At 32.1% G+C, this 17,022-nt stretch overlaps 1 protein-coding gene across 1 annotated transcript; it reads left to right on the top strand.

Annotated features, from left to right (window-relative positions):
* The first annotated feature begins 2,504 nt into the window (after positions 1-2,504).
* On the top strand, positions 2,505-2,789 carry LOC124844365 (mitogen-activated protein kinase kinase kinase 20-like). Its single transcript, XM_088112925.1, has one exon. The coding sequence runs from the start codon at positions 2,505-2,507 to the stop codon at positions 2,787-2,789; it is 285 nt and encodes a 94-aa protein (XP_087969051.1).
* Positions 2,790-17,022: the final 14,233 nt, after the last annotated feature.

Here is a 17,022-nt window from a genome sequence, read left to right as displayed (position 1 = left end):
TCTAAGTTTTAAGGTTAAGGGTATTCTAATAATTTTCATTCTCAAAACTTAAAAAAAAAAAAAAAGAAATCCCGCAAATCTTTACTCACCTCTCTCATTCCTCTCAATCCTTTCTCTTTCATCTCTCTCACTCCAACCTTTTCTCTGTCATGTCTACAATTGAAAAAATCAGAAACACTTGTCTTTAAACAATTTGCCTTATTGACATATTCACCTTGAGGCAAAGGTTCATTCAAGATCTCTTCAATTTCACCATCTTCACTAACCTCTCTAATTTTATCATCTGCATATGTTGAATCATCATCTCTAAAAAAACACCCTCCAAGCCAATTACCAATTCTTTCGATGTCATTATGCTTGTGAAAATTAGATAAAATTATATACGACAAAAATTATAAAATGAAAACTCATTATAAAGTCATTTTTTGTAAGAAATTATTTAACAACGAGTGTTTCTTATTTTTTCCAGGCCAATTACCAATTCCTTTGATGTCATTATGCTTGTGAAAATTAGATAAGACAAAAATTATAAAATAAGAACTCATTATAAAATCATTTTTTGTAAGAAATTGTTTAACAGCTAGTATTTCTGATTTTTTCCAAGTCAATTATCATTTCCTTTATGCCTGTAAAAATTGGATAAAATTAGATAAGACAAAAATTATAAGATGAAAACTCATTATAAAATCATTTTTTTGTAAGATTATTTAAGGGCAAGTGTTTCTGATTTTTTCAATTCGGGCTACAGTAGGGATGACAGAGAAAAGATTGGAGTCAGAAAGATGAAAGAGAAAGGGTTGAGAGGAATGAGAGAGGTGAGTAAGGATTTGGGTTTTTTTTTTATTTTGAGAATAAAAATTATTAAAATAACCTTAACCTTAAAACTTAGAATCCATGATATATATATATATATATATATATATATATATATATATATATATATATATATATATATATATATTACATCTTAAAATACAAAAATAAAAAATATTTTTAAATTATTTCAAACATACAAGCTTCCTTCAAGATAAAAGTTGTTTGATAAATTTTTAAAAGAATTACCTTTTTATTATTTAAAAATATTTTTCCTAATGAAAAAAGTTATTTTTCCAAACATTTTCTCATTTCACTTTCTATTTTTTCATAAAGAGGTACAGTAATATAATCGTATTGTTGCATTAATTTTAATTTGAAATTTGGTAGCAAAAATTATGCTCATTACTTGTCTCTAATATAAAAATAAATAAATGTATTAAATTATGCCTATTTACAACCATGACGTTTTTTTAAACTATCTTTAATTAATAACATCTTATTTTGATGATAATATGCAAATAATAACATATGACCTCGAATAAAGAAATTTAAAATATGTTGCTGTGTATATATTTTTGTTCACTAATATTTGTATATAAATAAAAAATTAGAAAAATTAAATAATGTTTTGCATTTAATGTAAAATATTATTTAGCTTTTCTAATTTTTTTTAGTGACGGCAATACATTGGAAAATAAGCTCAGTAGAAGTTCAGAATCAAACGAATTGATTTTAAGCTCTGTATGTATAACTTTTTCTGCCGTATAAAAAAATAATTTTTATTTGAAGAAGAAATCCAAGAAAGGAAACAATAATTCGAAGAAACAAAATCCTTTTTCAAGTAAAGGGACTTTACAAAAGATGATAACTAATATGGAGCAATTAACTATGACCTCGTACTTAATTATGACTCACTTAACAACTAAGGTATATTTAGAGATGACAATTTTATCCGCGGACATGGATATCTGTGGGTAAAATCCGCGGCGGATAATAACTATCTGCGAATATTTACTATCCGCGGGTAACGGGTAATGGTTATTTTAATACCCGCTTCTAAACGGGTCGGGTACGGATAGTATACTACCCGTCCTGAGGGTACCCGCTACCCGTGAAAAATTAAAAAAAAAAAATTTATATATATTTTAATTAAAGTAATTAAAAATAAAATAAAATTATATTTTATTAGATTAAATTTAATTAAAATTAAATTTTAATTTATATTTAATTTATATTATATTATATTATAGGTTTAATGTCTCCTTACGTCCTTATTTTCGCCCAGAATCTCAAATAGGTCCCTTTCTTTTTCAGCCTCTCAATTGAGTCCTTATTTTTGTAAAATTGAATCAAATAAAGACTTTTCGTTAAAGTGATCAAACGACGTTAAAGAAGATGTTAGGTGGCATGCTGATAGTGTGTAATTTTTTATTACGTGGCATTAAAAACGTGAGTGAATTATATTTTTTTTAATTTTTAAATTAAAAAATGAAGTATACATAGTAGAAACACGTTTTTAACAAGGGCAAAGTTGGAAATGAATTAGGGAAGTTGAGGTTTAGGGTTGGGAAGAAACAAAAGTGCGATCTTCTTTCGAACAAGCCACCGAAGGGTCCTTCACCGACAGGGTCAAGAAACATGGTGGAAGCCTCCCGGAGCCTTTCGTTCGACGATACACAAGGTCTATCATGGAAGGGCTCAAACATATTCACGAGCAGGGTTTCGTTCACTGCGACGTGAAGCTTCAGAACGTTCTCGTTTTCGACGGCGAGGTGAAAATCGCGAACTACGAGCTCGCCAAGGAGAAGGGGGAGAAACAAGGGAAGTGCGAGTTCAGGGGAACGCCGTTGTTTATGTCGTCGGAATCGGTGAACGATAATGAATATGAGCCGCCGGCGGATATTTGGGCGTTGGGATGCGCCGTCATGGAGATGGTGACCGGAAAACCCGCGTGGGATGTTAGCAACGGTTGAATATTTGATCATTGATGATTCAGATTGGAGTGCAAGAAGAATTGCCAAAGATTCCAGAAGTCACCAGGGAGGGAGGGAGAGGAAGGAGGATCATCTTTCTCCTGATACTGATCTGATTAAAAATAAACCAGAGGGGGGCTTTTTCATGATTCTTCACTTAAGAAAGGGAATGTTCCCCTACTCCAGAGGCCTTTCGCAATTCGTAATGCGGGAAAACCATCACTCACAACCTTGGGGAAAAATTTTACTCTTAAATCACAATTGTTCATTCCTATAACCCATTCCAATATTGTCTCCCATCCTCCGTTGGCACACCAGGACCTTCATCCTCTACCTGCACTACACAACGAGCCACAAAGAAATAGAAACCAGTCATCAATAAAAGAGGTGAATTTCCATAGCAAAAGGCACATAGAAGACATATTCATGACCTCAGATTCGAAATTTCTCCTCAATTATTCTCCCAATACAGCTTCATGACAGATATTTTAAGTTCACCTTCATCATCCTAACATCGGCCATCTTCACCAAGGTACCATTCATCTTCTTCAAGCAATATTCAATGACCATCCAAACCTTCCCTCCCACTATCCCTAAACCTTAACTTCCCCAATTTCATTTCGATTTCGCAATTCCAGAAGACAATGGGCTTTTCAGTACTTAATTTTATTTCATTTTCAACTTTACCCTTACTTAAAAACGTGTTTCGACTGTGTATACTTCATTTTTTAATTCAAAAATTAAAAAAATATAATTCAATCACGTTTTTAATGCGACCTAATAAAAAATTACACGGTCATCATGCCACCTAACACCCTCTTTTAACGGTGTTTGATTAATTTAACGGAAAGTCTTTATTTGATTCAATTTTACAAAAATAAGGACTCAATTGAGACGCTGAAAAAGAAAGGGACCTATTTGAGATTCTAGGCGAAAATAAGGAGCTAAGGAGACATTAAACCTATATTATATATATATATATATTTTGTAATTTTACTTAAATTTTATTTTAAATATGTATTAAATATTTCTTTTTTATTTTTTACGGGTATCCGCGGGTTTAAAAATACCCGCGGGTATTTTTTAAACAGGTACCCGATGGGTAGCGAGTCAGGTAGTGGGTACGATTTTATCCGGCGGGTCGGGTTGCGGGTAGGCACTACCCGTGCCCGACCCGTTGCCATCCCTAGGTATACTAGTTATGCTTGCAATGCGAAGATATTATAATTTTCCTTTATACACTTCCAAGCTAAGACAAATCAATTGAATAAATCATTTGAGAATGAATTAACTTAGTGTTTAATTATTAATTGAACTGGTGTAACTTGTCTGTTAAGTTTTTTGTTTTAACCATTTGATCTTATAAAATATTTCTTAATTCGTATAGTAATCTAAAAATTTATAAAATGTTATTGTTTATGACGACTATATTTATGTTATTTTTTTTCTAATGGTAATACTAGAATCTCTATTGGTAAAGTTTACAAATTTTAGGATTATTTGGTGTTATTATATTACAACTTTGGAATTTGTTTAAGTTATAAATCAAGTTTTACGATATCTTTTTGGTTTAATACCTATTTCGATCTTTTAGTTTGTTAGTTTTGTTCAAAGTGGACCTCCGTTGTTTAGAGTGGTCCTATGTTTTGTAAACATGGTTCAATTTGGTTCTTTTTGTTGATGGCGTTTAAAACGCTAATGGTGTAATGTCTACCTTATAGCCAATGTTGACTAACTTGTGCAGTTTTACAATATGTGGCAACATAAGCCCAATTGACGTAATAAGGTTAAAAGCTAAAGTTAAATTTAAGCTGAGGAGAGTTAAGGTTTTGAGTTTCATGTCCTTCTCACGATGAAGGACGAGGTTGTTCCAAGGTGTGGAAGACGAATATGGTGGACTAATGGTGCTATTTAGGTTTTTCATATTAAGGGTTTTCTGATTTGGGATTTTAGGGTTTTTTGTGCAGGTTGTGTGATTGAGGTTGAAGAAGGAGGAGATTGAGGTCGCGATTTCGCGATTCGTGACAAAGGTGAAAGTGGAGCAAGGCGTTTCACAGTGGTAGCAATATTGTCGCTTGGTTGTTGTTCTTGAGAAGAGGATGATTGGAATTGGGGTTTTGTGGTGGTTTCTTACAGGTTGAATCGTGCCCATGGAGGTTTGAACGAAGGCTTCTCTCGTTCTTGTAGATCGTGAGGAGAAGGGAATTCGGGGTGGTGGTTCTAAAATGAGGTTACTAGTGGTTGCGATTTGAGTGTGGTTTGTTGTTTCAGATTCATGGTTACATGAGAGAGAGGAATGAAGAAGCTTTCGCGGTCGGGGCGTGGTGGTGGCCCAAAGGAGATGGTGGTTCTGCGGTGGTGGTGGTGGCCCGAACGAAGAAGAAGATGAGAATCGATTAAGAATAACATAAAATAAAATAAGAAGAAAAATATAAAAAGTGAAATAAAAAATTTTAACATGTCAACACACAATTTTGTCCGGATAAATAAACTTCATCACAAAAATAAATAAATAAAAAAAGAATAAAAAAAAAAAAAATAATATTATTTGTTTTATTGTTTGCACCCCCAAATTGAATTTTTAACTCTTAACCCAATGATCCAAAATAATCCTACACTTTTTTACTACCTCACCACTTTTTTTTCTTATCACACCCACTCTCCACGTCACCCTCCACATCACATACATTTTTCATTTACTATTACATTTTTTATATATTTATTTTTATTTAATTTTTTCTAACTTTTCTAATTTTTCCACTTACCTTTATTATATTTTATTTCACCTTATTTTTCCACTCACTTTTTATACTATTTCTTTCACTTATTTTTCACATTAACTTTTAATATTTAATATATTTTATTTCACCTACTTTCTCTACCAACTTTTTATATTATTTTTTTCACTTATTTTCCGCATTAACTTTTACTATTTACTATATTTTATTTCACCTATTTTCTCCACCCACTTTTTATATTATTTCTTTCACTTATTTTCCACATTAACTTTTACTATTTCCTATATTTTATTCCACTTACTTTCTCCACCAACTTTTTATATTATTTCTCTCACTTATTTTCCACTTTAAGTTTTGCTATTTACTATATTTTATTTCACCTACTTTCTCCACCCACTTTTTATATTATTTATCTCACTTATTTTTCACATTAACTTTTACTATTTACTGTATTTTATTTCACTTACTTTCTCCATCCACTTTTATATTATTTCTCTCACTTAATTTCCACATTAACTTTTATTATTTACTATATTTTATTTCACCTATTTTTTCCACCAACTTTTTGATTATTTCTTTTACTTATTTTCCACCTTAACTTTTTCTATTTTTCCACTCATTTTTTTAAAAAATTATATTTTATTTAACACTTTCTCCATCCTTAACTCTATAAATACCCACATTCTCTTCACTCCATTTTACACACACAATTACATAAAATCAATCTATTGTCTCTCACACTAAACCTCTTCATTTCCATTCCAAAACTCTACTTCATTTTTCCCTTACACAATACATCTCTTTTCCATACTCTACCATCATCCAACACTTCAACATCTCTTCCCCTCCATATCAACTTCTTCATATCCTAAAGCTTCCATTTTTCACTTCCATCTTGATCGGACTATCATTGTCTTCTCCATCCAGGTTCTTTTCATTCATCTCCTTTTTTTCTTTAGTTTTAATTATTTTATTAAAGTTTGTTTTTTTGCTTAAGTTTTACATTTTCATAATTGTTTTACTGTTTTTTATTCTACATGTTCATTTATAATTCCTTTTATTTTTTTTATAAAATCTTAAAAATATATTGATTATCATGTCAAGTCTCGGATTTGCTTGATAATTGAATTTTTCATAATAATAATTATTGTCATGTCAAGTCTCGGACTTACTTGATAATTACAATTTTCATAATAATAATTTTGATTGTCAAGTCAAGTCTCGGAGTTGCTTGATAATTATGTTTTTCACAATTATTTTGATTTCGCAGTAACCGACTCTCGAATTCAAAACTCTGATTTTGCAAACCAAGTCTTACTTTTATGGTTTTTCTATAGTTTTCGAGAATAAGCTATGGTGGCGACTCCAAACTCTGATTTTCGAACTCCTTTAAATATTTTAAAAGAGTCTCGCTATCCTTCCCGTCGTTATCCCGGTTGCGACAGATTGTGACTTCATTGGGGACCAATTTTAAGAGAGTAAAGCCATTTAATTAAATATGCACAATTGATGTGGTTTTCATTATGTTTTTCTTTCCCCTTTTCTCATTGAGCTGTATATTATTGTGTTTTGTAATATTTGGAATAATTATATATGTGTCTTTCTATATAAGTGTATTTCGTTTTATAATTGTTGAATATTGAACCCTAGGGTAGAAGACATGTTATATATGCCTGGGATGTTTTTGATTGTTTTGTATGTGTGATTTTGAGTGGTCTTAGGTTTCTCCCTTCACACACTTCACATAATAGGTTGTTACATTTATTTTGATACTAGGACCTATACCCAGGTCTGAGTGAACCTTAAGGAGTGGAGGTCCGACGATTGTCATGTTAGATCTCGGATCTACTTGGCTATTGGAAGACTTCATGTAGAGTTTGCTTCCTCTTGGCATGCCACATCTTTTAGATCGTCTATCGTTGTGATTATGTCCTAAGGTTGACTTAAGCTCTAGAGGCCTATGAGATGATTTAGAGCTATCATTGAATTATCATGTAAAAAGCTCATAGACCAAAACAAGTTTTCCATACCAAGTAGGACACAAAAGGGAGATTAGTTTCAATATTTACTATTCACATTTTTGTTATACTTGAAATTAAAAATTTTCATGATATTAAAAAAATAAAAATAAAAAAGGTATAAAAAACACAATGTTATACTTCAATTCATATTTAATTATTTTTCATTTTGCTTGTTACCAAGTTTCTCATAATTTCTTTAAAAAATAAAAAAATGCAAAAAAAAACTTATTTTAACACTTTGTCAAATTCATAATTTTCTCATTTTTGTAAAAACATTTTGAACATACAATTAATTTTTTATCATTTTCTGCATTGTAATTAAAAAATTTCATAACATGTGCATAAATTTGTTTTCTTGCTTCGGATTGATGTTCAATTTCAGCGACATGTATATTCATTAAAAAAATTTCATTATGACACTAAGAAACATTTTTTTAACCCAATGCCCTTCAAATTCCCGGTTTTTCTGTTCTTAAAAAAAATTCTTCCAAATTTTTAAAAAAATGCCTTTCTAATCTTTAAAAAACAAAAAAAAAATAGAAAATGAAAATTTGTAGGATTTTCATCATTTTTCACTTCAATAAATGCAAGAACCATTTTTGAGTTCATTTTGACCCATTTGCATACGTGTGTGATTTCCGAGTAAGTTACATCAATTTTCCTTGATAGTACATTTCTTCATTCTTAAAAATACAAAAAAAAAGAGAATTTTCTTTAATATACTTGCATCATTTTCACTTCATATTGCATTTCTTCATTCATAAAATTTAAAAATAAAAATAAAAAAGGGGCATAATGTATCACATGTTGAATCAGTTGCTTTCATTGCAAATCATCAAAATAAAGACAAAATTAAAATTAAAAAAAATTAATTATAATAATGGATGTCATAATTTCCTATGGTCAAATGACTAAATCACATTTTCTGACAAAATATGTGTGTGCATTGCTTGCAAACATCCATCCTCCAGCCTTCACTGAAAAAAAGTGTAATCCTCAATCATGCTATTTGAGCCCAAATGATGAACACAAGTTTTACACTGGGGAAGATTTTCCATGTCAAAATTACCCTGTATATCATTTAGGAGATCCTTGAATTTGTTAGGACAAAAAAAATGATGACTTGTGTTGAGGTCATCTAGTTTTGTCTCATAATTAATCTTGTGAAAATAAAGCAATCCAAATTTGAAATGATGTGTGGCCATCTTTCTTCATCCAAAAAAGTAAAAAAAAATATATCCATTGATACCCTATTTGAGTCGAAAAATAAATTCTTTTTCAAAATTTACCCAAACTAGGTTTATCATCACGCTATAAGTTAGCTCATCAACAAACCAAAAAAAAAAACACTTGGTGATCAAAGGAAAATAATCTGCCAACAAAAAAAATCATAAAGTGATGACAAATAAAGACTAAAATAGCAAGTAGTCAAAAAGTTTGACGAATAACTTATACAAGGTGTAGATGATAACTCTTGTTTCAAATAACCCACAAACATTGATTTGAGCCTTTATATTTTTTCTTTCAATACCTTTCAACCCCAGCCACATTATAAGCCCAATAAAAGTCCACACAAATTGAATAATGGCTGTTCATATTTTCATAAAGCTTAATTTTGAGACAAGACAAAATGACTAACAATGCGGTTAAAAAAATGAAAGAATAAAAATTGTCCTCGGAAGAATGGAACTCCCTATTGATTAAGATCATGGAAAAGAAAATCAAACAAATAAGGGCAATCCGTTTAGCCAATCACCTCCATATCTCTTACCGCTTTTTGAACAAAATTCATATCTCATTCAAACTCTTCCTCTGATCCCCAAACTAGGGGCAACCTTTTGGGTTTTAATGACTTTTTCGCCCATTATCCAAAACTAGGGCAACTTTGTGAGTTTCATATGTTTTTACCCATTCAATAAAATTAAGCTAGCTTTACAAGTCTTTCAATAAATTTTCATCTAGACATAAAAAAAAAAACCTCCCCAAAGTTGGGGCACCTTGTTGGTCCTCACATGATCTTGGTTTGCCCTGACTTTTATAAACCCATATCCCCAAAATAGAGACAATTTTCTAAGTCTCAAATGAATTTTTCACTCACACATTCATGACCCAAACCCCAATATTCATTTCCCTCAAACACCAAATTGGGACAGCTTTGTTAGGTATCACATATTTCACATCGACATTCACATGTTACATGTCCATTGAGAAATGTATGAGGAATGATGAGCCCAAATAGTAATCCCAATCTCCTTCAAACCCTTCCAAACATTTCTTTTATACTTTTGACCAGTCTCCAATATCAAGCAAACATACACTAGTATTTCAATATAAAATGTCAAACACACACGCTTCATTTTGAACATTTGACTTTAGAATTTGTGACATTCATTGTAAAAGAAAAAAATGAAGGTCTAAATCTTCATAAAATTTGATGATTTCAAAGAAAACAAATTGACTCACCAAAAACAAAAATGTCAAATAGTTTCACAGTCTTGCATCATGCATAAAAAAAGCGTTAGCATAAAACAAGCATCATATACATATCTTCATAAATTATGAACTTGTTATCAAATCTCCTTCCTTCAAAAAGACAAAAAAAAATCAACATAAAACAAAGTTTTCAATTTAAAATACAAAATTCACATCAATAATTTTTCTTACATATTGGGGTTTCTACACCCTGATCCTTGTACAAAGTTTCAACACCATGTCAAGATTTTCTTATTTCTCATATCCTCATCCATGACAATTCCTTAGAAATTCTCATTGATATTCTTTTTTTCAAAAGCAAAACAAAAAAAAATTCAAAATCAAAACAACCAAGCCATTTTAAATTTCTGCCATTGGTGTCTCGGCCCTCTACAAAGCATTGGTCGAGCCCAATTTTAAATTTCCGCCGTTGGTATCTCGACCCTCTGCAAAGCATTGGTCGAGCCCAATTTTAAATTTCTGCCATTGGTGTCTCGACCCTCTACAAAGCATTGGTCGAACCATATTTTAAATTTTTGTCATTGGTATCTCGACCCTCTGCAAAGCATTGGTCGAGTCCAAATTTCTGTCATTAGTGTCTCGGCCCTCTGCAAAGCATTGGTTGAGCCCAATTTTAAATTTCTTCCATTATTTTCTCGGTCCTCTATAAAGCATAGGCCGAACCCAATCTTAAATTTTTGCCATTGGTATCTCGGCCCTTTACAAAGCATCGATCGAGCCCAATTTAAAATTTTTGTCATTGGTGTCTCGGCCCTCTGCAAAGCATTGGTTGAGCCCGATTTTAAATTTTTGCAATTGGTGTCTCAGCCCTCTACAAAGCATTAGTCGAGCCCAATTTTAAGTTTCTACCATTAGTGTCTTGGCCCTCTGCAAAGCATTGGTTGAACCCAATTTTAAATTTCTGCAATTGGTGTTTTGACCTTCTGTTAGGCAATGGTCGAACCCAATAATCAAACTCAATCTTCATCCTTACTTCATTCATCCATAAGGGTTATGACACCCTTTACGAGGTTGTGACACCTCACTTCATTCATCCATAAGGGTTATGACACCTTCCACGAGGTCGCGACACCTCACTTCATTCATCCATAGGGTTATGACACCCTCCACGAGGTTACAACACCTCACTTCACTCTTCCATAGGGTTATGACACCCTCCACGAGGTTGCGACACCTCAACAAATTCATCGATAGGGTTAGGACACCCTTCACGAGGTTACGACACCTCACTTCACTCTTCCATAGGGTTATGACATCCTCCACGAGGTTACGACACCTCACTTCATTCATTCATAAGGTTACGACACCCTTACCTTTTATTACGATAATATGTAAATAGTAAATTTTTCATATCATCCAGTAAAATCTAAGTAAAGAGGGTCAGCTGTCAACACCCAATTTTGTCCGGATAAATAAACTTCATCACAAAAATAAAAAAAAGAATAAAAAGAAAATAATAATACTATTTGTTTTACTGTTTGCACCCTCAAATTGAATTTTTAACTCTTAACCCAATGACCCAAAATAATCCTACACTTTTTTACTTCCTCACCACTTTTTTCCTTATCACATCCACTCTCCACTTCACCCTCCACATCACCTTCCACATCACATACATTTTTTCAATTACTATTACATTTTGTATATATTTATTTTTATTTAACTTTTTTCTAACATTTCTAATTTTTCCACTTACCTTTCTTTATTATATTTTATTTCACCTTATTTTTCTACCCGCTTTTTATATTATTTCTTTTACTTATTTTCCACATTAACTTTTACTATTTGCTATATTTTATTTCACCTACTTTCTCCACCAATTTTTTATATTATATTTTTCACTTATTTTCCACATTAACTTTTACTATTTAATTTATTTTATTTCACCTACTTTCTCCATCCACTTTTTATATTATTTCTTTCACTTATTTTCCAAATTAAATTTTACAATTTTCTATATTTTATTCCACTTACTTTCTCCACCAACTTTTTATATTATTTCTCTCACTTATTTTCCACTTTAAGTTTTGCTATTTACTATATTTTATTTCACCTACTTTCTCCACCCACTTTTTATATTATTTATCTCACTTATTTTTCACATTATCTTTTACTATTTACTATATTTTATTTCACTTACTTTCTCCACCCACTTTTATATTATTTCTTTCACTTAATTTCCACATTAACTTTTACTATTTACTATATTTTATTTCACCTAATTTCTCCACCAACCTTTTATATTATTTCTTTTACTTATTTTCCAAATTAACTTTTTCTATTTTTCCACTCATTTTTTTAAAAAATTATATTTTATTTAACACCTTCTCCATCCTTAACTCTATAAATACCCACATTCTCTTCCCTCAATTTTACATACTGATCTCCAGAAACGAAACCAAAAACTTGTTGATGGATCGACAAGTGTACCGAATCATACAAGTAATATAAAATGGTAAGACCAAGTATCGTATCCCTGAAGACTCTCGGCACTAAACAGTTGTGTGATAACTCATTTAATTAAGACTTAAATAAAATGAGATTGTTGGTTTCAAATGCAAAGACATAAAATTAAATATGAATGCAAATTGATCAATAGTAGAGTAACACAAAGATGAACGAAGATTGTTTATAAAATGAGATGATTATGTTGTTAGGGTTTGATTTCACCAAGTTTACTCTCATGTATATAAGAATTATTCTTTTTACATTAATATTACCGTCACTCACTAAATTAGTTAGAAGCCGGTCCCTCGACGCAATAAGCCTGCCTTAATTCCTAGTTCGTGCAATTCCTAACATTCCTAGAAAATTAAGTCTGAAGATCAAGAGCTTAAGACGAACAAGTAGTCATACCCTTATCCCTGAGAAATATTACCCTTGGGAGAATTCAACAAGAATCTGAATTGTAAGGAACCTTGATAACAGTTGAAAAACTGTTATTTTCATGCTTAAAATTGATACTAAAAGCAACCTTTAACACTTAGAAACTAGTTTGAAATCATGCTTTTGGGTATATGTTTAGAAATAAGAGAGCTGGACAGGTTTATGCTTGATTTTAGTGTTTTATGCAGGTTTTAAGGTGAAATTGGTGAAAGAAGTGAAGAAGGATAGAGATGGAATCAGAAAAGAGATAAAAAAGTGCAAAAGGAGAAGCCGCAACTGCCGCTCAGCGGCAGTTTACCGCTGAGCGGCACTCAGGCAATCACGGTGGATCCGCTGAGGGGTGAAAAGGTCGTTGAGGGGAGGAAAACAACTCACGCACTTACCGTTGAGTGGTAGTTTATCGCTGAGCGGCACTATTTTGGGCTTGGGCCTAATTTTCTGTATATTTTATAATAGTATATAAGCTTTAGGTCGTCCTAGGGTTTGTATCTTTGGCAGAGACGAAGCAAACACTCTCTTTTCCACCCCTTGAAGGAAGATCTTGGATGCTCAGGCTACCTTCTCCTCTTTCTAGGGTTCTATCTTTCTTTCATTCATTATTGTTCATGTAGTTTCACCATGAATATGGTGAACTAAACCTTGTATTGTTGTTGGGGAATCAATGTAGTCTTGTGAAACTCTCATATATGGAATTTGAGTTTTAACATCTTATATTAAGATACATGCTTTCTTTCATCTTTAGTTAGGGATTTTCCTCTTTGCTTAATACTTGCTTTGTTTAACTCATTCATTGCCATGATTATTGATTTTGTCGATGTGGGAACGTACGGAGAAATCTAGATCCGGGGAATTTCTCCTAATAGCATATTGGTTGCCTTTAAGCTCCTGCACTTCAGAACTAATTATTAGGAATGCTAGGAATTGTATGAACTCGTAATTAAGGATAGGCCTTCTTGCAAGGTGATTTAGAGAGTGACATTAGCAATTGATGAAAAGAATGATGAATTCCTAAAGTATATGAGAGTGAACAAGATGAAATTGATAACCCCAACAACATACTCATCCATTTAATTCATTAAAGTGTTTGTTTTCCTCTTTTCCATTGATCAACATTCATGCATACATGTTTAATTACTGTCTTTTGCATTTAAACCTACAATCAATTGTTTACAAGTCTCAAATAATCAACAAATCATATAACTAACTAGGCCGTGAGTCCTTTGGGAAAACGATACTTGGTCTTACCTAGTTTTATTACTTGATACGATTCAGTCACACTTGCCGATTGTTAAACAAGTTTGTGGCGCCGTTTTTCGGTGTTCATAAATTTTTCATCAAACCTCCCGGCACTCATGCAATTTATAAATCATGCTACTAAATGAGTTAAATAGAGCAAGCATTGAAACAAATGAATTCTCTAATAATTAATGAAAAAACATATAAATTAAGAATCAATTCAAATACATGAGAGTTCACAAGGTTACATCATTCCCCAACAACAAATAGAGTTTAGTTCCCCATGGACATGGAGAAACTCTATGAAATGGAAAAACATGAGATAGTGAAACCTTAAGAGTAGAAGAGGAAGAGTGTGTTGTTGTGTTTCTCCAGCCATAGATACAAAACCTAGAGCGCCTAGGTCCTTTAAATAAAGTTGGAAAAGAGTAGAAATAGGGCCCGGTCCAAAAGAGTCGAAATAGAGCAAAAACTGGGTCGGATCTGCAACGCACGACGCTCGGGCACCCCATTTAGGGCGCTCGGGCGGTGGACGTCGATTTTCGTAGGGCTTGAGCCTTCAATTGGACGCCCGGACTTCGGGGGCCGATGCTCGGGCGACGGACGTCGATTTTTCTGCGCTCAAGCTTCCTGCAAGGCACCCAAGCTTCGTGCGGTTCCCCCTTTTGGTGCTTTTCCAGGCCTTTTTGAGCTCTATCTCCTTACCACTTCATCTCTGCTTCATGTATTAACTCATTTTCTATCAAAACAAAGGGAATTAGTCATAAAATCATCAAATTCAACCTCAACTCTCTTATTCACACAACTTATTGAAAAAGCATGAGTCCAAGCAAGTTTCTAAGTCAAAAAGTGTGTATTTAGTATCAAAATTCCATCACAAATAATGGTATCTTAAACCGTTATTACACACACAATTACATAATATCAATCTCTTCTCTCTCACACTAAACCTCTTCATTTCCATTCCAAAACTTTACTTCATTTTTCCCTTACACAATACATCTCTTCTCCATACTCCACCATCATCCAACACTTCAACATCTCTTCTCCTCCAATGAACTTCTTCATATCCTAAAGCTTCCATTTTCACTTCCATCTTGACCGGACTATCCTTGTCTTCTCCATTCAGGTTCTTATTCATTCATCTCCTTTTTTTTCTTTAGTTTGAATTATGTTTTTAAAGTTTGTTTTTTTGTTTAAGTTTTACATTTTCATAATTATTTTACGGTTTTTTATTCTACATTTTCATTTATAATTCCTTTTATTTTTTTATAAAATCTTAAAAATATATATATTATCATGTCAAGTCTCGGATTTTCTTGATAATTGAATTTTTCATAATAATAATTATTGTCATGTCAACTCTCGGACTTGCTTGATAATTACAATTTTCACAATAATAATTTTGATTGTCATGTCAAGTCTCGGACTTGCTTGATAATTATGTTTTTCATAATTATTTTGATTATCATGTCAAGTCTCGAATTTGCTTGTTAATTAAATCAAAAATTAAAAAAAATATTTTTCTTGCAATTAAATGTAAACATTTGTGTGATTTCTTTTATCGTCTTATTTTCTTTCTCAATCATACCAATTATAATAAAAATAATAAAAAATACAAAACTTTCAAATTCACAAAAATAATTTTAGCTTCCACTTGTTTTGTATTTAACTTGTTGTCCATGTTGTAACATATTTTTACATTATTTAAAAATACCAAAAAAATCATACAATCCCAAAATAAAAAAATATCAACAAATTTCCAAATGAAAAGAAAGCCAGAAATACGTGATCCTTGATCTCCATAAAAAATGGAGATACATAGGAGTAAGGAGCTCCTACACACCAACGAAGGAGCTCGCTCAACCCTTAAAACTCAGTGCCAGAATCCTTATTTACTCGCCTAGCGAGCATATTGTTTGCCCAACCTCTCTTCATAAACCAGCAACACTCCAAATCTGCCAAAAACATCACTTCTGCCAACTTCTAACACTCCTAAAAGTAATTCTACACTACAACCAACATTTCTATATGCATGTAACACAATCTAAACAAATTTTGAATAATTTTACCATTAATTTCTCATATAATTTCAACTCAACTTTCCATTTTATGCACTAGTGGAAAATATACTTTTTATAGCGATTTTTATACCTGTTAAAATCCACTAGGTATAGAAAGTGGCGCGATGGCAGTTTTGTAAATAAGAGAAACTTTTTACACCGGATACAATAAAAACAGCTATAAAAAGTGATGTGGTGGCATTATGGTAATAAAATACAAATATTTTATACCAGTTGCAATCCGAATAGGTATAAAAAAAATCCTTTTTTTATATGTGAACCCTAGAACAGGTATAGATTATTGATCTATACCCGTTAAATATTATAAGTGGTATGAATTATTTTACATATTCAATTTCTTTTTCCGCAATACTTTCTCTTTTATGCAAAAATTCATTTTTATTGCCATTGTTCTCCATTCGGTGAAGATGTTGTTCGGCGTTTGAAGTTGTTCGTCACATCTTTTATCTTACATTCACTCACTCGCAAAGTAGCATCAACATCTTCTTTTCCTTTTTCTCTCTCTCTCTCGCACATCAAAGAGCATTTCTCATTGTGCGCGTCGTCTTCCTCGAGATTTCAGTGGCTCAAGAGCTCATCCTTCACCATCACAAAACATCTTCCTTACCTTCAAGTTAGGGTTTCTTCTGCATTTCCTCATTTCCTCATCTTTGACCGATTGCAACTTCATTTAAACACCATTTCACCTTCGATCTACATCTTTCACTGATTATAATCACATTCTACCAATTATAATATCTTTCCACCCTTTAAAACCCCTTTTCCACCGATCAAT

Source organism: Vigna umbellata, chromosome 4 (genome assembly GCF_029865625.1).
Source record: "Vigna umbellata cultivar VRB3 chromosome 4, Vumbellata_1.0, whole genome shotgun sequence".
Taxonomy (NCBI): domain Eukaryota; kingdom Viridiplantae; phylum Streptophyta; class Magnoliopsida; order Fabales; family Fabaceae; genus Vigna; species Vigna umbellata.
The sequence above is the reverse complement of the archived record's forward strand: the minus strand, read 5'-3'. Positions and strand labels throughout refer to the sequence as shown.

Bases quoted from the DNA above. Each gene is read 5' to 3' on its own strand.
- LOC124844365 (XM_088112925.1), top strand. From the start codon at position 2,505: ATGGAAGGGCTCAAACATATTCACGAGCAGGGTTTCGTTCACTGCGAC.